The following is a 23560-nucleotide window of genomic DNA, read 5'->3' on the forward strand; positions in this document are numbered from 1 at the left end:
AAGAATGTTTAAAAAAAAAAATGAAAGATCACCTTAATTTTTTTTAAAACTATAAAGACTATAAAAAGAAGTAAAAAGGAGATAAAATGTGCAAAAGTTCAAAATGAAAGATAGATTGCAAGGTAAAGTAAGGCAAACCCCCCCCCAAAATGTTTTAAATATATTAATATCAAAAAGATCAGATCCGACCATGTGCATGTTGCAAACCCTTAATTAGATTTACTGCTTTTTCCCCCCCCTCTTTGACTGATAATGTCAATCTCCCATCAGCCTTTGCAGTCTCTTCCTTATTGGCGTGGCAATTGAGATCCCAGGGGGAGGGGTCAGGGCAGTTTTTTGAAAGTTTAGGGGGTTTAGAAACTTTAAGCAAAAGTAAAACCCAGGCAGATCAGTAGAAGGTTTACATCATCCATAAACCCAAGCTGAAAATGTCGGTTTAGGTGGGCTTTTCCTAACTTTTGGGAACGCCAAACATGATGATACCTTGAGGGTTGAGCAAAGACTAGCTATTTTGTAATTAGTCATTATGAAAATTTCTAAAACTATTAAAACATTCAATGCTTTATAGCATGCTAATACAGGCTAAGCCTCAGAAATGTCATTTTCTGCTTCTGATATTGGATTACTGATTTTAAAAGGACAAAACAAGGGGGATCAAAACACAACAAAGGGATCAAAACACAAATTTCAGGAGGTGGTTAAAATGGATGTCCAGTCTACAAAGGACATATTAAAACAAACAGTTCCGGACATAAAAGTTAGGAATTGGCAACAACTTTTGTTAAAATACCTGCGATTTGCACAGACTGTCTAGAATCGATTTTTTTTTTTAACAAAACTGAAGTTACACTTATTCACCTTGTGGATACAGCAACTCTTTCCTTGTCTCTCCAAGCGGACAATGTTAGCTTTAGCAAGGGAACTGAAGGTTGTGAATGGATTGCACATTTTACTTTACATATAAGGGTAAACAAACCCAACAGAATGGGGGCGCAGAGCCTTTTGGGACACTTACGTCACGCATCCCAGAAGGCTTCTGGCTGCTCCTTCTGTGCATGCACGCTCTCAGCATGAAGCATGTGCAGAACAATCTTTCTCTTCAATGGGGGGGTGGGGTGGGAATTCTTCTCTCAGGCAAGCGCAGTATTATCAGCACTCTTTTGTTCCCCCCATTTACAGCAGGCTACGTCACCCAATATTTTACCTGTGCAGTGTGAGATCGGGTAATGGCAGAAGCAGGAAGAAGAAGAAAGAAGATGGCGGCGCCCGGTGCTTCCTTCCTGAGACAAAGGCGAATAACAGGGTAGCGAGGAACCCAATCTAGGAATCAGCAGAACTAAAGGTGAATGAGTTTTTTTTTTTAGTTTAGTTCTTTATTCCAAAAACTTGCGGAAATCCTTAGAAGCTACAATATCTGAGCAAGCTCTACTATGTCAATAGATAAACAGTTAGTTTCTACAATTGTGATTACAATATTCTTCACATCTCCTAGCATTAATAGTACACCACTATGATGGACAAATTCAATAATGACCAGTGAGGCCCAAGGATTGGATGGTTTAGTTGCAACATCAGAAACTGAAATCACTATTTGTATGCAAAGGGAACTACAGCTCCAGGTGAGATCTATTGCTGGCATTATACACTATTAAGTGGCTGTACTAACATGTTATGAATAGGGATGAGGGAGCGAGATTTGCAAGTTCGATCGCTTCGGGCCGCTTCAAATCGGGCCTCTCTCGCTTACCGAACATTTAAGCGAGAACGGCCTTGTGATTCGCCATGAGGTCGTGTTCTCGACAAAGAAACGAGGGAAAAAGCAGAGGCCGGGAACGCCCACTATTTTCTGCGGGATCGGTGCGGCTGGGAGCAAATCATTTGCTCCCAGGATGCACAGCAAGCCCAGCAGCCTATTCAGGAGAGATCTGAGCACAGGAATATATACAGGGAAGGAGGGAGGGGTTAGTCATCTTTTGTTCTGGGTGAAGCATAGAAGCAGGGAGAGACGTGGATTGTGACAGGGACAGGTTAGGAGACTTCTGCATATCTGTATATATACAGATATTGCAGTTTTTGATGCTATCTGGTCCTATTTAGCAATGAAGACTGTTTGCTGCAGAAAATTTTCTGTCCTACTCTTAAAAAAAAAACAGATATTTCCGTCTGATACCTCTTGCTATTTACCAAAAAAAAGGCATTTTGCTGAGGAAAAAATTTCCTCGCGAGGGGGGGGGGGGGGGGTGCAACCTGTTAGGGGACCTGCCGCATCTTGCAGGGGGCATACTCCCCAGGAGTCTGACACTGTAGGACAGCAGCAGCAGCAAACTGTTGGATGCAGCAGCACAAGTTGTCAAACAGGTCTGAAGGTGGTGAAACCATGTCATCCTCTCTTCTTTCACCTACATTGACTTCTTCTCCACCTCCAACTGTCATTGCTACTACGTCTAAGGAGGCTGGTGCCAGCCAGACTTCTAGCGGCAATGAAATGTGAGCTTCTGCCCGCAGATTTCATTGCGTCAGATGACGTTTGTCACCACAAGATGGGTACTCCACTGACCCCTTCAGCTCCCCGAGCTCCCAGTCCCTTCAGCACAAGGCATCAGGCTATGAGTCATCCAACTAAATTCACATCTAGCCAAACTATTGGCCTGGCAGCTACTGCTGTACAGCACTGTGGACTCTGTTCCCTTCTGTGACCTGATGGCCTGTGCCAAGCGGCAGTAGAATATACCAAGCAGGCAATACTTCTCCTGCACAGCTGTTCCCAGTTCCCAGGACATGCACATGTAAAGGAAAACCTGTCCTGGGCATTGGCATTCTCGGTGTCTAGCCAAATCCATGCCACCATGAACAGCTAGTCAACCAGGCATGGAGTGGGACGCTACCTGTCCTTCACCTCTAACTGGGTGGCCTTGCATAGCTTAGTGGGCGGTGGTCTGCAAGAGGCATTACAGCACCTGACACCCCCGCCGAGGGGTGTGGTGGGAACGCATGGGCCACCCCAGTCCACATCGCCGGGGAACTCTTGTCCGCTTTGCACAGAGAAATTAAGGCTTGGCTCCTGGCTCACAACATGCAACGTAGTGTGCGACAACAGGGCCAACCTTGTGGCCGCGCTGCGCATGGGCCACATAACACCTGCCCTGCTTTGCGCACGTATTAAACCTGGTAGGACCACTGCAGGACTTACTGAGACAGGCTGGCTCCATCTGCAGCCATGTACGCCAATCCCCTACTGCCGCTGCGGTTATTTGCAAGATCCAGAACCAACAGAGGCTGCCACCGCATAGACTCATTTGTGACACTGTGACTAGATGTAACTCCACCCTGCACATGCTCCAGAGTCTGTGCGAGCAAAACTTAGCCATCCACCATTACTTGGTCAGCATGGTGCATGAAGGCAGCAGGACCCTTGGTACAGCCACAAAACTGAGCTATTTTACCAGTGATCAGTGGCTGCAGATGGAGACACTGTGCAAGGTACTGGCCCCATTTGAGCAGGCCACAATTGTTGTGAGTCGGGAGTGGTCAGGCTGGAACAATGTCATACCCATCATCTTTCTGCTTGACAATACCCTGTGTGGCTTGATGGAAAGTGGTGATGGGAGAGGAAGGGAAGAAATGTGGGAGGAGGATGAGGGTGACAAAACACTCCATAGTGCACAGCCAGTATCAGGAGGAGCAACAAAGGACACTGGCCAGCATCAGGATTTTCAAGAGGAGGAGGAGAAGATGATTATGATGAGGATTATGAGGGAGACCATGTTGGAGCTGCTGGACAGGACCTGTCCAACCCGCATTTGTGCTGTCACGCCCCAGGCATTGTGTGGACGATAGAACAACAGGAACTGCTGCAGCTTGAAGAGGAGGAGGTGGGTAATGAGGAGGAAGAGGTTTTGATGCCTACTGAGGGACAGGTGGAGGATGAGCCCAGGGAACCCCTCTTTCATAAGTGTGTTCACATGTTGCGATGCCTATGGAGGGACCCCCACATTTGCAGCATCAAAAACATTTGCAGCATCAAAATGATTACTGTCTGGCCACCCTTCTGAATCACCGTTACAAAGACAAAATGTCACAGTTTCTCCCCAACCTGGCGCCAGAAAAAGAAAGAGTGACCCCCCTGAGCATAATATTATGCGACCGGCTGTGTGAGTTCCGCTTACCACATTCCACACAGGGAGCTCAGGCGGACACTGCCTCCACCGTAACAGCAGCAGCAGTGGCAGCAGGCTGCACACATCTAAAAGTCTAGGCCAAGCTAGGGGGGATTTACTGGATGCCTGGAGAAACCTGATGCGGCCACCTCAAACAAGTGAAGTGCAGGGGCATAACCATTGAGAATGACGCATGGTGCATGATTACGTTGGCTCTTTTCTGGCTGGTGGTGTTGACGCCAATAATTTTTGGGTCAACAGGCTTGAAATCTGCCCGCAGTTGGCACAGTATGCTATCAAGCTTCTTTCTTGACCGGCATCCAGTGTTCTGTCCGAAAGAACCTCCAGAGCCACTGGCGGAGTGGTCACGGACAACCGATCACAACTGTCGCTGGAAAATGTCAATTGCCTCACCTTTTTGAAAATAAACAAAAGGTGGGTTACTAACAACCTTCATATTCCCACTGCAGATGTCACTGATTGACTGACGCAAGTACTCACTGGCCAACCAAGATACCTCTGTGAACCAACACTGCTCCTGAGTCTGTGGCTGCCTATCACCAACACCCTGTCAACTGAGCCTGCCTTGGTTGAAAATAGTTCTCGCAATGTCCAGGGGTGGCATACATTGCCAATGTCATCCTTGCCATTGTGCCAGCTAGCAATATACTTTACATTTCTTTTACTTCTGGGTGGCCGACAAACTGCAGATGAAAACCCCCAGTACTGCCACACTGATAGATGAAAATTAGGCAAAGGCAATGGTATCTAAGTATTGAAAGAATGAGGGTTGGCATTCATGTCATCCACTCCATAATGCAAACTAGCAATATCGTCTACCTTCCTACCACTTCCGGCACCACAGACAACAGCAACAGTGCTGGTGCACAAAACATCTTGGTCTGGCCCTTAGCAAATTTCAGATATTTGTATTACACACTTCTGGGTGACATTGATGGTGGACTACATCCAGCTCTAGATGCCAGTTATCACTGCAGTCCCCGCTCCGTCTCAAGGCCCAGCTCCTCCTGCTGCTGCTGCCACCTGTTAGTACTTCATTCACTAAAATTGTATTACAAACTTCTGAGTGGGTGGCATTGTCAATATACTACACCCAGCTCTAAATGCTGCATCTCAGGGCCCACAGCCTCCTCCTGTTGCCCCCTGTCAGTACTCCAATAACTAAAATTGTACACTTCTGGGTGGCATTGATGATTCACTACACCCAGCTCTAGATACCAGTTACCAATGCGGTCCCCGCTCTGTCCCATGGCCAACCGCCTCCTCCTCCTGCTGTTGCTGCTGCCGCCTGTCAGTACTCTATCCACTAAAATTGTATTACACACTTCTGGGTGGCATTGACGATGCACTACACCCAGTTCTCCATGACACTTACTAATGCGGTCTACCTGGTGATAGCAGACAAGAGGTCACACACTGCTACTGCTCTCGCTGACCCACGCTCCATCTCTGGTCCTCCTTCCTTTTGCCTCATGTCACCGCGCTACTTGTCCAAAACTTTATAGGTGGCATTCCTAACAAGTCATCCAGGTCATGATGCCAGTTAGCAATTATTATTATTATTATTATTATTATTATTAATAAACTGGATTTATATAGCATAAACTATTATGCAGCTATATATATTAAATAGGGGTGCGTACATTAAATAGCAATGCATTCCTCCGCTGTTTTGACAGCAGAGACTGTTGCTAGTGGGTTGAGTTCACCCTTTCTCAATGTCCCAATGTTTATGCTGCCTTCTGGACGCTGTCCATCGCTTAAAAATCCTATTTGCCTGCCATTTTCTGGAAAACCACAAGGTTTTTTGGAACTTTAGAACTTTGGAACTGTATTTGTCCCTTGTTGCCACTGTTCTCCTACACGTCCCTAGCAAATTTGGTGGTTCTAACATGTATAGGGGCTTTGCTATTATTGTTTAAAGTCGGCCTATTGAATTTCATAGGATTCGCAAAATCGGTTCGCCGAAATTGCGCGGACCCATCAGAAGTTTGAGGAAATTTTCACAAGACTGTCAGAGCCCATCTCGCTCATCACTAGTTATGAACCTTTAAATGCAAAGGGAAATTCATCAACCCTTTAACCTGTACATGTTTTCATCCTGTATGTAAGAAGACAAGCATATGATAAAGCAATATATCCCATTTCCACTAAAGGAGAATAAAATGATGTATGCCTAGTTAAAATATACTGGACATCCAACATCACTTCAAACTATTGCTACCATTCCCACTCTACAGTTATTCACACAAAACAGTAATTTCATACACAAATTAGAGCTACACAACAAAGATTGGAAACTTGTAAGTCTTGTGAATTTGAGGAGCAATGTTTTACAAAATGCAATTATAAAGCAATTATACAAAAATCCTTCAATACTTAAAGAAACTCTTCTGTAATTAGCCCAACAGCATTTATCCTTTGATAGCTTTAAGGTAACTTGTCAAAATAACACAGACAACAGGAACAAATTCTGTAGAAGGAAAAAAAATGTTTGTGTATTAAGTTTGCTGACACAATTATAAATATGGGACTTCCTAGGAAAATGCCCAACACTCAATGCGGAGATATAAAAATATAGTTCTGCACTTACACCTAGAGGAAGATATATTAAAAAAGGTATACTTTATCTTAATCTCTATTTTACAAAGAAAAAAAGATCAAAACATGTTTTTAAAGTGGTGCATGCCTAAAAATTTTCTTTTCTCTTTGCTCATCCTGGTCTTTTAAAACTACAGTTGTAAGGCTTTTTGTGGTATCAGTTCCAAAGGTGTAAAAATCCAATGAACTGGTAGATTCCTGTTCACGCTGCCTCTGCTCTTTATTATCAGTTAGCATTGCTCCCAGCTGTGTAAAATTAAGCACTTTGTTGTATGATATGGAGAAGAAGAGTTCTATAGCTTTAGAATATGTTCTGTCCAAGGGCGACGATGCTGAATCTGATTCTCTATACCAGTCTTTTTTATAAGGGGAAACCTTTGAAATTACCTTCAGGTCTTAGGGAACCCCTAATAATTTACATACACAGCTTACAGTACAATAGTATGGGTGACAGTGTGAAGAATTGGGGGAAGCTTGGGGACTTTGCTTCTGATGCAAATCAATGCCTCTGAAGTGGAAATGCTTCACAGCAATGACGTTGCTTTGCTTGGACACATATGAGACCAGGAAGGTCCTTAATGTGGGCTTGAACATCTGGAATGAACGTTTACATTCCAAGACTGACCAAATAAAATTACACATAACACATGAAAACTAATCCAGTTTTTAAAGATCTACTTTAAAACCACTTCTTGATTCATTTATTTTTATTTTGTTTATTAACACAGATGTCATTGAAGTAAGTGCCCCAATCAGAAGATTTTCTATCTTATACTTTGGCAACAATGTTGGATCTCACTTTCAGTTCTGGTGAAACTAGTCACCAGGAAAAGTGGAAAGAATAGTAAAAATACGGAAAGAGATTAAAAAAAAGGGGTTCCTATCTTTCCAAAACAAATCAAAACGTTTTAAGGTTTGATACTTTTTACTGTCCTAAGTTTATCTGCTACAATAATTTCTATTCTGAGGATTATACAACTCCAGCATTATTCTGTAAAAAAAAAAAAAAAAAAAAACACACACACACACACACACACACACACAGTTCTCACCAGGCCCTTTTAGCTGGGCGTACCACCCAGAACTTTTTAGCAACCCCCCCGGCTGTTTTTGGGTGGTTACTAAAGAGTTTGGTCACAATACAGGGGCTGCTACCTACCAACTACAATTTCTTCCCACCCGGCTTAAAAAAATTTCTGGGTTGAACACTGATACATATTATTCATGAAAAACACAGAAGAAAAATTATCAATTTCTGAAATGTTTTTGGTTAATCTAACAAACATTTGCATCTGATGAAAAAGAGTTAAAAATGCTACAATTTTTAGGACATTTGACCACTGATTCAGCTCATATACCTTTCAAGAATGAACACAGCTTCTATTGTGGTAGTTTACATGGATAGTTTTACTGATCAGCACTAGTCGGGGACCACTCTCCTTATTCGAAGACAAATGCTTGTCCCTTGTATTAGCTGGGATTTTGGGTAATGCTTGTAGGGAATCCCAGCTACAGTTAATGTTGTAACACATTAGTGCTATTCAGTCCTAAATTATTTAATAAGATGTTGGTTTGTTTACCAGGCTATTTGTGTTGATGCAGTAAAACTATCCTCATATAATTCATTTTGTCCTAAAATAGACAATGTCTTAGGACAACATGCCTCACTTATCTCTTGAAGAACTTACAATACAATATTCGGTTTCTGTTCTTAACTTTATATTTGAAAACATAATACTTCTTTAACAAAGGTATCCTTTAAGTCACTTTTCCTGGTCCATTACAAAGATTTAAAAATAATTTATTTTGCTATACATGAACCAGGAAAACCTCATTATTAAAACAAGTAGTGGCTCGTATGAGCTTGTAACAATAAACTAAAACATAAACCTGCTCCAGTAAACAAAAACACACAAACATAGACTGACCTAATTACAGGTTGTGTAATACAATTGGAAAATCACTTGTATAAGGTTAGTATATAGAAAGTACAGAACATGGAGTCAATTGACTGGCCAGTATCTTGACTGGTTCTCTATAAAATCTATCTCCACTGCATCCTATAATTACATTCCTTAACTCTAGTTGGCTGAATGTTGGTCTACAGTCAGACTTACAGTACTTCCCCCACCCCAATAACTATGCTTGAGCCTGGCAACTCACTAAATTGTTGGAGTAAGCAGAGGCAGCCCTATGCTGGACACCCCCCCAACCCACCTCCATTTTACAAAGCTCTGACAAAGTTTCAGTTTGGAGGGGGGGGGTGTTCATGTGGAGGATAAGTACTAACTGTTTCTTCAAAGTAGATGAGGAAACGTTCCTTTTGCCCTTAGTGGGTGTCACTTAAAATTGCTATATCCAACTGTAATCCCCTCATAGTAACATGCAATTCCCAAGCCCTTCCAAGCTTTCTATCCCTTCGCTTATTCTTTAGGCTGCAGGGGTCTCAAGTAATGGAAGTGCTGAGGTTGATGTGGGTGGCAGTAAGGAGGTTGCAGGATTATTGCAGGGCTTGTAGGAGTGGTTGGTTCAGTTTGGGGTAGGGGCTGGGGGGCCCCTTCCCCGGCAAAGGTTTGGGGACAAGGTTTGGGCAGGGCAGTATTGGGCACTGTGACACCAGGGCTGGGGGACAAAGGTTAATTGCCCCTGGTGGGGCGCAGTGGACTGTTCACTCAACAGTCCGTGGTTTCAGGGGGGATTGGTGCATGCCGCTGAAGGTGACGTTGATGGTCAGGACAGGCGTTTGAGCAGCAAGGGAGAGGGGGTTGCAGACGCAGCGAAGGGAGAAGTATATGTGTGTTTCGAGGGCCTCCAAGCGCAAGTACTCCGGCTGTGGGAATGCCCATGCCGCAGTGTGATGTCCAATCGGGCAAAGGGTATACATCCAAGTCTGCAGGTAGGAGGGACAATGCTGGGGAGGTTGGAAAAAATGTTACCTTTTCTCGGTAAGTATCGGTTAGAAGTGGGGTTTTCGTATCGCCAGTAGTTTGGAGTCTGCCCGTCCCCATGCAGGAAATGTAAGATCAGCATTGGGACACCCAGCTGTGATCTCGGTCGGACAAGTTGTGAAAAAGAGGTGGACGTATGGTGGGTCGTTTTAAGGCGCCTCCATGGAGCAACTTGGTGGTGTCGTGGTTTGGTGTGGTTACCACAATTAAACCTAACCAGTTCCACACGATTGATCACTTGTCCTTTCGGTGAATGACACCATTGATCTAGAGCTGTGCAGGGTGGTCTACACTTCTTTTGACACTGAGGTTGCATTGGTGCAGAAGGCAGGAAAGGGCTGTTTAATGGCCAAGATGGATTATGAGGCTGCTTTCAGGTTGCTGCCAGTGCACCCAGAGAGCTTTTGGCTGTTCGGATATCAATGGCAGGGTGAATTTTTTTTGTGGACAAGTGCCTCCCTATGAGCTGCTCTATTTCTTGTCCTAATTTTGAAGTTTTTAGTTTTTTTAATGGGTGGTGAAGGTGGTGTCTGGGGTCAGATAGGTCATTTATTATTTAGAAAAAATTTTATATGTTAGGCCTTTAAACTCGCCAATCTTTTGGGAACATGTGGCGCACAACTGGAGTCCATTTGGCGGGTGACAAAACAGTGCCCCCTTTCACAGTAATCTGTTTTTTTGGGTAGCCATGGAATATAGGTTACCTGGGGACAAGTTTGAGGATCTCAGGTTGGAAGTGGGGAGGGCGGAGAGGTTGCGAAAGATTCACTTACGTGAGTTGCAGTCGCTCCTGAAAAAACTGAATTTTGCTTGTCAGATAATGCCCATAGGCCGGGTGTTCAGCCACTGCTGGGGTTAGGGCTCCGGGGCACTTTGTGCGGTTGATGAAAGTTTTGCGGGAGGACTTTGGATGCAATTTTTGGAAACCTACAATTGTCACTCCCTGTGGCTAGAGGAGACAGTCAAATGAGGCGTTAGACCTCTTTACAGATGCTGCGGGGTTGGCAGGTTATGGGGTTTACTTTGCCGGTAAATAGAGTGCTAAAACATGGCCTAAAGAGTGGGTGGAACAAGGTTTGTGCAAGAATCTAGTATTGCTTGGTTTTCTGGTGGCTGTTGCTTTGGAGTTGTGGGGGAGGATTTAAGAATCACAGGGTACATTTACATTATGATAACTTGATGTGGGCAATTATTAATACTGCACCACCAGTAGTTTGCTTGCTGTGGTATTTAGTTCTCCGCTTGTGTTTGAATGTTTCTTTGACGGAGGTTCATGTTCCAGGTCGGGTAAACCATGTAGCAGATTCATGCGAGAACGAAAAGAAATAAGATTATATATATCTAAACTATACCATCGGCACACTATGTGTCTTGTGAGAACTCTCACAATGCGAAAGTTTTGTACTCTTAAAATGAATATGGTATAAAAAAACTCTTAGAATGAATATAATATCTATATTTAGACGTACTGTATTCATTACACATTAAAGGCACTGTATCTTCTGTACCTTTCATATATGACCAATTGGACGAGGTAGCTTTGTTTTTTGCAACTAATGTATATCCCATATATTACTTTATTGTTTACCTCTTTTCATGCATTGCATCTGGGTTTTTCCTAATCCCTCATAACACACCAGATCCATTCATCCACACATTACACACAATCTGGGTCTAAAAGATCCACTATCATTCTTTGTCTTCACATAAACATATACATATTCCCCTCATATTATCTCTTCCATTCACTCACCCCCTCCAATTGACCCCCACAGTATGCACCTCCAGATGTTATCCCCAGTAGTTGAATGCCCGCCCTCTGCAGCATCCTCATTCCAAACATCCAATTACTACCCGGAGCATTAGACTTCTCATATCCACCACGGTCTGATCTATTCATGTTACTTCAATAGGTTCACTCCCCAAACTGCCCCCTATTTTGAATAGGGGCAGCACCACAGACCATCCCAACACTATAAAAGACATTTATGCCTTAGGAATCTTTCGGCACATGCACAAACTCATCACACAAGTGCCATACGTCCTTCTCACTTCCTCTATTACAACAACCAGGGCGGAAGTGATCATACATACTACAGCGCAAACACAACCACACTTCGCAAGCACTGGAGCATTAAAATCTCGTGAGCACGTCACCTTCAGACCCTGAGAATGTCCTCCCATGCCGTTTTTGTACACAGCGCCTCTGCTGCACGCAATAGCTCTGCATTTCGGTCCTTCAACAGCCATACCAAGTACAGCATATCTTATTCCTTAACCTATTCCATCCCTTCATGGTATTTCACCTGTGACCACTATATTAGCAATTTTTGGTAATATTACCATCTTCTAATATTCCAAATTTGCTTGCACCTTGAATATTTTTTATATAATAATTATACTTACCTTAAACTTTATCCACCACCATAATTCTCCTTTTCCAGACCCAGCTATAACTTTTGAGTGCATCCCCCCTATTAAATCCAATTCATCCCATCCCACAACATCATGTAATTAACTTTTACTACACCAATACAATCATTTATTACCATCTTTATTTATCAATACCATAATGGTGGGTTTGAGTTATAGCAGAACCCGCAAAAAAATATGACTTTCCTCTGCCATCCAAACTATGACGTAGTATAGATGGTTGAAATCTGTTTATCTAATATTGATACAATATATTGTTGAATCATATGTGCCACACTATGTTCACCACATGATCTAAATTGATTTTCCACTATGATTGGACTGGTATTTTATTTTTATTTGATCATGATACCTTTTTGATTTGAAAAATTAATATAATTTATTGCCAGATTACGTACGTTATGTAGCTATCACTAATGGATGACAATTGAGATAGCATCAGTTTATGTCCATGTTATGTATTGAATTTGAATACATCCTTGAACATTCACTATTATGTATAATACCTTAATATATAACATACAATATATAATTTATAATATACTATCTATTTGGAACATGAACTAATTTACTCATTTATTATGCTCATACGCAGCCTGCGGTACAACCTGTATTTCAAAGTCCCCTGAAGAAGCCCTCAGAGGTGAAACGCATCGGAAATAAACTGGAAAGTTACTTTAACATATTCAGAGATGTGGTGTCTAGCTACCAGGTCAAAAGGAACCCCCATGTTTTAAAACATAGTGGGTTGACCTTCTTTATTTGTGTTTGAATGCTGAACAATATGAATTTTGTTTTATATTATGTATTTTCCTGAAAATCAGGAACAAATTTACACAAAGTTTTCAAATACATTGCCATATTAAATGAATACCCTGGCTTTTCTTCTTTCATTTCGTTCTCGCATTGATCAACTTTAGGGTATGTGGCCCACCTCAAATCAATGGAATTTGATAAGCAAACGTCACCCTTTTATCAAATTACTTGGCGGATTCTCTTTCTCGTTTTCAGTGGGTCAGATTCTGAATTCTGGCACAAGGAGGATATAGGCAGGAGGTGTTTTGCCCGCCTGGCATGTGGAAGATTGTCTAGGGTTTGTCGCCTCATTAATACAGGGGTCGCTCAGTGCTGGAACGTGGAAAGCGTACATACGTGGCAGGAGTGTTTTTTGTTTTTGCAGCAGGACAGGAAGGGTCGTGACCCAAGCGAAGATGAGTCTTTGGTTTTGTGTTTTCTAGTGTGGAATTTTCAGAGGGGAGTGTCGTGTGTGACGGTAGGTAGAAAGCTTGCTGCCTTGGCATTTTTGCTTATATTATGGGTTTAGCAGATGCAACCAGGGGTTTCATGGTGCGAAAGGCCCTTAGGGGTTACAGGAAGTGGAGCCTGTGCGTGGCTTTGCGCAGGCGTGTGTCATTTGAATTGTTACAGGGGATATTGGGCGAATTCGGGTACTTATGTTCTGATAGTTTGAGGTTATATTGTTTCAAGCTGTTTTTACAGTGTCATTTGGCAGCATTGAGGGTTGGGGAAGTAGCTGAGACCCAGTAGATTTAGTTCAGGTGGTTCAGGTGGGTCTAGGGTTTGCCCAATGGAAGTGGTAAGTGGGTACCTGCGGGTGCACCCATTTTTTATTCACAAGGATGGTTCTTTCTTAACAAGGTTTCAGTTTGGGGCCATTTTTGGAAAGTGTGTGGCGGCTGTAGGTCGGGGACCAGGTAAGTATTCATCCCATTCATTTTGGATGAGGGAAGCCACAGAGGCGGCCAGGTGGGGATTCAGTGAGGAAGTCAGTCAGCACATAGGCCATTGAGAGTCCAACCATTTTAACATTTTAAGCTAAATGTACTTCCGCCCTTTCTAAAGGGTGGTGGATTTGGTGATGGCTGTTTTTTCTTGGGTTGTTGTCGGGGGAGTGTTTTGGGCTGTGGCTGGATTTTTTTTTTTTGTCTTTGTTTATTTACAGGTGCAGCAGATTCATTTAGAATCTAAATTTAGTGGGAAACAGCTGGGGTTCCAGCCACGTGACACTTACCGTATTTTTTGCCAAAAAAAGTTTGGGAAAGTTGGTGCGTCCTATACGACAAATGTGTTATAAAATAATTAAAATAAGATACTCACCCGATACCCGATCCTGCGTGTGTCTCTTCTCCTCGCTGGCTGCATGCAGCGTGCGTCTCCTCTCCTCTGGCAGCAGCGTGTGTCTCCTCCTGGCTGCAGTAAAAGAAGCTGGCACAGCGCCCCCTGCTGTTCCCTGTCCTAACTGCCGTACAGTGGAAAAAAAGCACAGAGTGATCAGAAGGGGAATTTGAATGACACAAAGTGATCAAAAGGGGAATTTGAATGACACAGAGTGATCAGAAGGAGAATTTGAATGACACAGAGTGATCAGAAAGGGAATTTGAATGACACAGAGTGATCAGAAAGGGAATTTGAAAGGCACAGAGTGATCAGAAAGGGAATTTGAAAGGCACAGAGTGATCAGAAAGGGAATTTGAAAGGCACAGAGTGATCAGAAAGCGAATTTGAATGGCACATGAGTGATCAGAAGGGGAATACCGGCATGAATGGCACATGAGTGATCAGAAGGGGAATAATCTTTCAGAATCTCTTTTTTCTAGATTTTCCTCCTTTAAAATTGGGTGCGTCTTATATAGTCTTATGCGACGAAAAATACGGTATGTGTGCTGGATAGGTGTTCCGGGCATGCAGTGGAGCCGAGTGATTCCTGAAATACATCGGTATGCATGTCCCGACAGGCCTCCGGATGTCGTCCTGATATATGCTGGGGGGAATGATGTAGGTTCGCGGTCCATGAGGGACCTTATCAGAAACATAGGTTTGATTTTCTCTGGCTCAGGACCTCCTGATATGGTGGGGCGCCTTACGCGGCATCATGCGCAGTCTGCGTAAGTTGACTAAGGCGCACATACAAATTACCAAGGAGGTAGGGCGTTATGTGGTCACGACTGGGAGTCTGGCACCGGGATCTTGAGAAAGAACCTCAGTTATTTTTGCAGGGCAGTGAGGTACATCTTAAATCTGTTGGGACCAATATTTGGATTTTAAGGAGGGGTTTGCAGAGGGCTCTCCAGTTGTGGTGCAAACAAGCAAAAGAAGTCAAGCTTGCGTCTTGGTGGCGGTTTTGCGGGTCCATGAGAGTGGGGTTCAATACATTGAAGGCAGCAGGGGTGGAAACCCATCAGGGTATGGGTTTCTGGATAAGTGAGTCTAACAATACACTGAGTTGTCGTAAGGTCCAGAGGGATTGGATGGATATTTGAAAACTGTCCCCAAGGCGGTGTGGTAGCGGCTGGGGGCCCCTGGTGATAAGCAGAAGTATGCCAAAAGCTAGTGAATAAGTGGTACTTTCATGGGCCTATTCAAAACCTAAAGATTAGGATGTACTTGGATGTTTTGATAATGTTTTGTGGCCAATGTTTTTTTGGAGATTGAATTAAAATTATTGCTATGTTAATGAAAGGCTGCTATGGCCAGTTTAACACAAAACAGGTTTTGGTGTGTTTTTTTACAGTGTAAAAAATGTAAACAAAAGGGTTGGTGGGGTACACTTACATCCCCTACATTGAACTATACAATGATTGTACATTCACAACAAGAGCAATTGTGGAATCATGTTCAATGATTAATCAGAAATTCTGCAATCATTCTAAAATAATAAAAAATGTTTGAATGATGATAAACTTGTTTATGACTGACATATGTGACGTAAGGACAACTTACATATAAAAACATTTACCTAAAAACAACATTCAAAGTTCTTAGTGAACACTTTCTATGTAAATGACTTTGTTTTGGATTACAGTTTAGCAGTCAGTACCGTTGCTTAGTTGTCAGTGTGCGGTAAGTTGATATAAATGGGGGTGGAGTCTACCATTATCAGGTGGGATACGGGGGGAGACCAATATTTCATTCCTGTCCTGTGTGTCACCTACCGTTATCTGGATCGCCGTCCATTGTCCGCGGGATTCCGTGTAACGAGCTGACACCCGTTCGGTGGTCACAGTTCTCCTAGTCTGGGACAAGACCGAGCAGGATAATCCTAACTCCCCCCACCACGTCCCGTCTCCTCCCTGATAGGGTACTATGACAGCGTGCATGAGGGTCTTTGCTTCCGGGAGAGGCTGGGCATCTGAGCGCACTGATTGGCTGAACACGTGGTGGGGGCGGATATTTCACCAGGTGTTTCGCTAAGCTGGGCATTGTGTGGGCGTGGTATTGTACACTAGCTTCCATTCACATGACTGTACCTGCCAGGTAATACATATCGCTGACACGCCGATGGCTGCTTCAATGAAACCTAAATTGCTGTGTGGGGCTACGTCCATATATGACCTGCTGAGCAATTGTGCTGCTTTCACAGTGACCACAGACAGTTCTATTAGGGGTTTGCTTGCCAAAGGATGGAAAACCCAAAGGGCTTGTTCACATGGACAGTTTTTTAGGGGTTGAAGAATAGGGGGTGACTGGCTAAAGGAGAACCGCTGGGCCTTCCATTGTATCAGAAACAAAAATAAAACGTATTGGTGTTTTACAGGTATTGGATCATGATTTTGTGGCACTTCATCTTATAATACCTGCTAAGGAGACTTATTATAAAGCAGTGAATCTGACTCCATGAAACATTCCCTCCAGTTAAAGTGCACCTATACTCAGAATTTTCACTTTACATAAAAGGGTAGAGAACCCCTTTATGTAGGCTAAAAATTCTTTTTTTTTTTTTAGGTGCAACACCTTTTTTTTTTTTTAAGTCAAGAATGAATGGGAGAGCATGCGTAGTGAGATCGTGAAGTATTTTTTTATCCTACGTCACCCGATCTTGTGCCTGGGTTGGGTAGGATGAAGAACCTGTTAGGGAAGACGAAGATGGCGGCGCCCAGAGTGCCGGTTCCGGGAAGGTTGCCAGGGCGACGCAGGACCAGATGCCGGACACCCCCGGAGTGATCGGTCCGCCCTGTGGGATTGAAGGTAAGTGTGTTTTTTTTTTTTTTATGTTTAGAGTATAGTTCCTCTTTAAACACGTACCATTACTCTTGATCCCTTGATCCCTTCACAATCCAAGTCCAGTAGGTCCCTTCTTTTTTCCAGCGCGGACTGGACAGTGAGTGTCAATCTCACTGCACAACCGTGAGATCAACCCCTTTTTTGTTTTCCATTCCAGGAAAGCCCCCGATGACGCATACTCATTCTTAGGCATGCACATAAGGAGCAGCCCACAGCCTACATGTAATGTATGTATACCAGGAGGCTGTGGGTTACCCCTGCTGTGGCAGTAGAGACAAGAAGGGGGGTCCTCCCCAAAGATTGGTATAAAAAAATATTTAAAAAAAAAATCAAAACACTTTTTTTCATAATATAAAAGGGTGAGCCACTATTTTAAAACATTTTAAAGCTGAAGTAAACTAAAAATAAAAAGTCACACTTACCTTTAATCCCGCAAAACCCTCAAAGGCACAGGTCCTTCCTGTAATCCGGTCCCCCATCGTCCTGGGAATCCTCTTTGTCCATACACAGAGGAAGCGCAAGGCGCCGCCATCTTCTCCTTTCTCTTCCGGTCTTCTTGCTCCGTCACTCAATCTTGCACTGCGCAGGTGCAAGAGTGGGTGACGTAGTGGCTGTGACGGTGGAAAAAAACGAGCCAATCTCACTAAGCATGCGCAGAAGGAGCAGCCACAGCCTCCCAGGATGCATGACATAGGTATGCCGTGGCAACCAAGGCTTAAAAGGGTGTCCACTTTAAGAATCAATTACTGCCATCGAAACACATGGACCTGGAAGATTCTGTACAAGGGAATGTTTTAATGAATGTCAGATTCACAGCTTTATAAATAGACCCCTAAATATTTTTTAGCACTGTGCTTAGCAGCTGAAAGGCCTTTTGTGAGAAGAAAGTACTATCAAATGACGTGTCTTCCTTCTATTTTTTGTGCGAGTTAATGGAGATTTCAGACAAGCCTGCTGTAGTTGTTTTACGCGTTTCATAATTGCCAGTAACAATAAACAACCACCAGTGAATGCTAAGTGGTTGGAATTGGATACCTGGTAACCATGTGTCTGTGTGAATAAGCCCTGAACAAGAGGTCAACTCCAAGTAAAATGCATCTGTCATTGGAATGGACACAGAACAATGGGAAATTACCACCATCAAAACAAGCAAGAAAGCTGTTCATCTAGGTCAAGTTTTGTGGACATTTTTAACATGGAGAACCCTTGAAATAATGTCAGTTTTTCAGGAAATCCGTCCTATAATTACTATGTCCACAGCTCACCGTACATTAGTATAGTGGTTGGTAGGAAGAATGTCTCTTATATTGCTGGCTAATGGGATAAATGCCACCCTTACAATTAGCTAAAAATATCATTGGTGTCAGTGGTAACTGAACTGATAGGCACATATTGCTCATTGCTCAGGGAACCCCTAGCACACTCTGGTGGAACCCTGCTTTAGAATAATTGCTGTAGATTCTGCCTAATGTGTTAAAAACATCAATAAAATAAACATTTTTGGTATTTAAATAGAAAATACATAAAACCCCTGTCAGGGTATATATATGCTGTCCGTGTACTGTACTGCAAATTTTCGTTTCATGTTCTTGTCTCAGAGTCAGAATGCACCTTAGTTTAGTTCAGACAGGCAGTAAATGTATGATCTACCCCATGCCCTTTCTACCAAAACTAGTTTTGTCTCCATGTGTCTTATTAGGGAGATTTCCGTTCATATCTGTGCTGCCATGATAAGAAGTAAGAAGAAATTACAATGGATTAACATTGCCTATGTTTTCACTGCAGCAAGTGTCCAAATTTAAAGTTTTTCTCTCTATTCCTGTTTTGGTGCTAACTCAGACTTTTGGGTCTCCTACCAGTCAGGGGCATCACTAGGGCATACTTTTAGGGCTGCATTCAAGTTACATAGTTACTTAGTAGGTCAGGTTGAAAAAAGACATAGGTCCACCAAGTTCAACCACTAGGGAAATAAACATCCCAGGTATAAAATCCTATGGACATAGTTGGTCCAGAGGAAGGCAAAAAACCCCAGTACAATTTGCTTCAACAGGGGAAAAAAATCCTTTCTAATTACATGAGGCAATTGGATGTTCCTTGGATCAACAGACATTGCTATCTTTACTTTCAAGATTTAATACAATTCCAATACATAGTTTGGTGTCATCTGCAAACACAGAAATGGTACTTTTAATCCCAAACTCAATATCATTTATAAAGATGTTAAACAGTAAAGGTACCAAAACTGAACCCTGGGGTACACCACTAATAACTTTAGACCAGGGGTCAGCCAAACTTTCATGGCCAATAGGCCATTTCAGGAGTGGGCGAGAGCACACTAGGCCGGACTTTGAGTCCCGCCGTAATGGTCTGCCCTCCACCAGGAAACGTCCCCTGAAGTGAAATCCCTTTCGTCCATATGCATTATGGAGGAGAGGGATTTCCCTTCAGGGAGCCTTACCTATTTACCGGCCGCTGTAAATAGAGGAGCAACAGCAAGGAGGCGGCTCCGGTAGTTCCTAATCCCCCCTGACAGATCCAGCCAGCAACCCGCGGCTCCGGAGCCACGGGTTGACGGATCAGCCAGGGGGCGTTAGGCCGTAATGAACTACCGGTTAGGCCATATCTGGCCTAAAGGCCGACCCCTGCCTTAGACCATTCAGAGTATGAACAATTATTCACTACTCTTTGGATGCAGTCTTTAAGCCAATTTTCTATCCATTTTTAGACTGGCTTTTCTAAACCTATTGACCTTAAGTTGCATATTAACCGTCTGTGGGGGTCTGTGTCAAATGCTTTAGCAATGTCCAAGTACACTATATAAACTGCTACTCCACTGTCTACCTGTTTTCTTACTTCCTCATAAAAAGAGAGTAAATTTGTTTGACAACTTCTGTCTTTCTTGAAGCCATGCTGACTATCACTTATAATAATATTTTCTAGCAGAAACTCCTTTATGTGGTTCTACTCTCCTGACCTTTTCGACTATGGACATCGCTTTTTGAAGACAGGAACCGCATTGACCTTACGCCAATCCATTGGTACCATGCCAGTGATCAAATAGTTTCTAAAAATTAGAGATAATGGCTTTGAAATAACTGAACTCAGCTCTTTGAGGACATGTGGATGTAGTTCACCGGGTCCGGGTGCTTTGTCAACCCCTAATTTTGCCCAACTGTTTCTTAGGCATATCAATTGAGCCATTTGAGCCATTGTGACTCATTTAAAGCTGTGCCATTGCTATTAGGAGTTTGGACTTAAGCTCTGCCATTTTCCTTTGTGTACACAGAGCTGGAAAAAGTGTTTAGTAAATCCACCTTTTCTTTTTCCCCAGTTACCAATCCAGAGACATCCTTTAAGGGGCCTACATGCTCAGATTCAATCTTTTTGCTATTAATATATTTAAAAAGTTTTTGGGGGTTTGCCTTACTTTCCCTTGCAATTAGTCTTTCATTTTGAAGTTTTGCACATTTTATCACCTTTTTACTTTTTTTATATTCTTTATAGTTTTCAAACGATGAAGGTGATCCTTCATTTTTATATTTTTGGAATGCTCTTCTCTTGTTCCTTGAGGCCTTTTTAACATCAGCTGTGAGCCACATATGTTTTAATTTTAGCCTTTTAAAGTTATTGCCCATTGGAATTTTTTTTTCAGTGTGCTTGTGTGGAACAGACTTGAAACATTCCCATTTCTGTTCTGTGTTCCTTGAGGACAATATTGTCTTGCAGTCCAAGTCACAGAGAGCTGCCCTTAATAATGGAAAATTTGATCTGTTAAAAAAGTGTTTGTATCTTTCCTGTTTACAGCTTACATTAAATGAAATCATATTATGGTCACTGCTACCCAGATTCTCTTTTATATTCAGAGGGAATTGATGTTCTACTTTTATAAATTTGTAATAACGCAGGTCATTATTGCAGAAAGGGACAGGCAATGCATGCACTCTTACCTGCTTGATCACTACGGGGAACTGTCAAAAACACAGAGCTGTGCATGCGCAGCTCAGCCCTGGCAGCCAGGATACCTGGAAATCCTGGCTTCACCTGTGCTTGCCGGGACTCAATTAACTCCTGCACGCTTGCACGAGCTCCTGGCTCAGCCATTCAAGATAGTTGAAGACCTTATCTTGGAAAAGAAGAGGGCAGCACCCTGGGACAGGAGGGGGAAAAGTAAGCACAGAGGGTTAAAAAATGTGTCCATTCCCAACAAAGGGCCTGATTTATTAAAGCTCGCCAAGGCTGATGAGGATACACTTTCATCAGTTAGGCTGGAATGTATTTCCTAAATGTCATTTACTATTTGCAAGCAAATGTTTTGAATGCTGGACCAGATCCAATCCAGGTTTCTTGGATCACCCAACTTTACTGATAAACGTGTATCCTCTCCAGCCTTGGAGAGCTTTAATAAATCAGGCCTATTGTCTTTTCATAGTTCTGGCACTCTGGTATGTGGCAATGAAATTAAATATTTGCACCTTGATATACTTTAGATACAGTGATAAATAGAAACGGTCAGTTTTCCCATGTACTTGTTTAGGTCCACTGATTGAGTGATTTGATATAGAATTTATATTGCACAAAGAAGAAACTCATCTGTTGAAAGTCCACTAATCATATTGCTATTACTAGAACAAAAAAAAAAAACACAGCCATCCTGCTTGAGAATGCAGTGTTTCCACCGTACAGTTGCTACATCAGTGGTTTGTCCCTGCGAAACCTTAGTGACATAGTGGTACTGCAGCTATTTATTTTGCAGTTGGTTTAGAGTTTCCTTTTTTTTTTTTTTTTTTTTAAATAAATGAATTTTTTTTGAAGTTTTTCTTTAATACATAAATAGACATAAAACATGGTGGAGTTAACAGTGAAACATCAGAGCAAAAGATGAGAATCAAAGAACAATGAGAGTTAGGACTGGTTGCATTTCAGTGAGAAAAACATGTTACTGTTGTAAACAAAGTAACCAGGTGAGACAAGAGAAATAAACCATAAAAAGGGTAACAATCAACCATGGTAATACAGCATAATTACACTGAGTTACAAATAGTTAACTCCACCTTAAAATAGAAAAAGAGAAAAAAAAAAGAAAAGAGGAATGAATGGGGGGAGGGAAACATCCTGTGTCTTAGCCATGTAGGGTTTAGGGTTTCTTAACTTATATGCATGCCCTTGCTTTCCTGATGCACATTCCCATGTACTGTGTTAGGGCAGCCCTTTCATATTAAAATGAATTGCATTGCATCACACCAATGCATTAGGTGCATGCTGCATTTGTTAATGGGCCCCTAAATAATCCTGTCACCTGAGCAATATAGGATATGAGTAATATAGCTGCCTTTGCTAAACCCGTCCTGAAAATGCTGACTTTCCATTTATGAACCAGACAGGTATGCAGACCAGGAAACTCAGAGAAAAGTCAGAATACTCTATTTGCAAATTTGTTTCCAGTCTAAGTAAAGTAAAAATGCCAACATAAAAGATGGAAAATGTCAGTATAAACATCATGTCCAACATCAAACCTTGAGAGCCAGGTTTCTGGTATTTCAGTAAAGTGGGGTTTACAAAGGGGTTTATTTCTAAAGCAGTGAATACACCATTCACTTAAACATTCCCTTTTGGAGAATCTTCTAGGCTCATGTGTTCCAATGGTCATAATTGGTTCTTCACTAGGTAATATTTTAGTAACTGTCAGATTCAAAAACTGCTTTTTATATTAAATTCCTGACCTATATGTGGTCATCAAAATTGGAGTTTGGCAGCCTGGATATTGTAGAAGCAATGGTAACCTCCATGCTTCTCCTATGATATATTTGTACTAAAATAATCTATACCAACCTCCTCAAGGATATATTAATGGTATTTATTTATTTTCTTTAATGACATCACGTTATAAGAAATAAAGAAAAAACACGTCTGAAAAAAAACAAAGAACTTCAGCTCACCTAGAATTGTGGCTACATTTATGACTTACATTTGAGATGGATGTTTCATCCATCTTCTAGCCACCAAGAGGAATTAAACATTGAAAGAACTCGGGATAATTTGATTACATAAAAATTCCTTTAAGGCCCGTTACCAAGGATCTAGTGTTTACAGTGGCTTTCATCTGATGTAGGCTTCATTTACACTGACTTTTTCCCCAGCATTAAAATGTAGTGTTTAAATGTTTGAAATTACCATTATATGGTACACACATGTGGATAGTCGTTGGAAATGAACGACTGGCGCGGCGGATCCGATTGGACGACGATCGTTCACCATCTATCGTGTGTACGGTCGTTTAGTGATTGTGCATGTTCCTAGCATGCGCGATGAACGAACGTTCTTTACAGGCTGTATTGTGTTTATATGTGTGTGTGTGTATCTCTCTCTCTCTCTCTCTAT

At 42.3% G+C, this 23560-nt stretch overlaps 1 protein-coding gene across 1 annotated transcript in view; it reads right to left on the reverse strand.

The window, feature by feature from the left end:
• Nucleotides 1–16338, reverse strand: part of TMC7 (transmembrane channel like 7) — a gene marked incomplete at its 5' end in the record, with an annotated part of 42926 nt that extends 26588 nt beyond the window's left edge. The window contains 1 exon segment of the mRNA XM_072419018.1: nucleotides 16114–16338. Coding sequence (XP_072275119.1) covers nucleotides 16114–16135 — 22 coding nt within the window.
• Between the last annotated feature and the right edge of the window lie 7222 nt (nucleotides 16339–23560).

Source organism: Pyxicephalus adspersus, chromosome 7 (genome assembly GCF_032062135.1).
Source record: "Pyxicephalus adspersus chromosome 7, UCB_Pads_2.0, whole genome shotgun sequence".
Classification (NCBI taxonomy): Eukaryota; Metazoa; Chordata; class Amphibia; order Anura; family Pyxicephalidae; genus Pyxicephalus; species Pyxicephalus adspersus.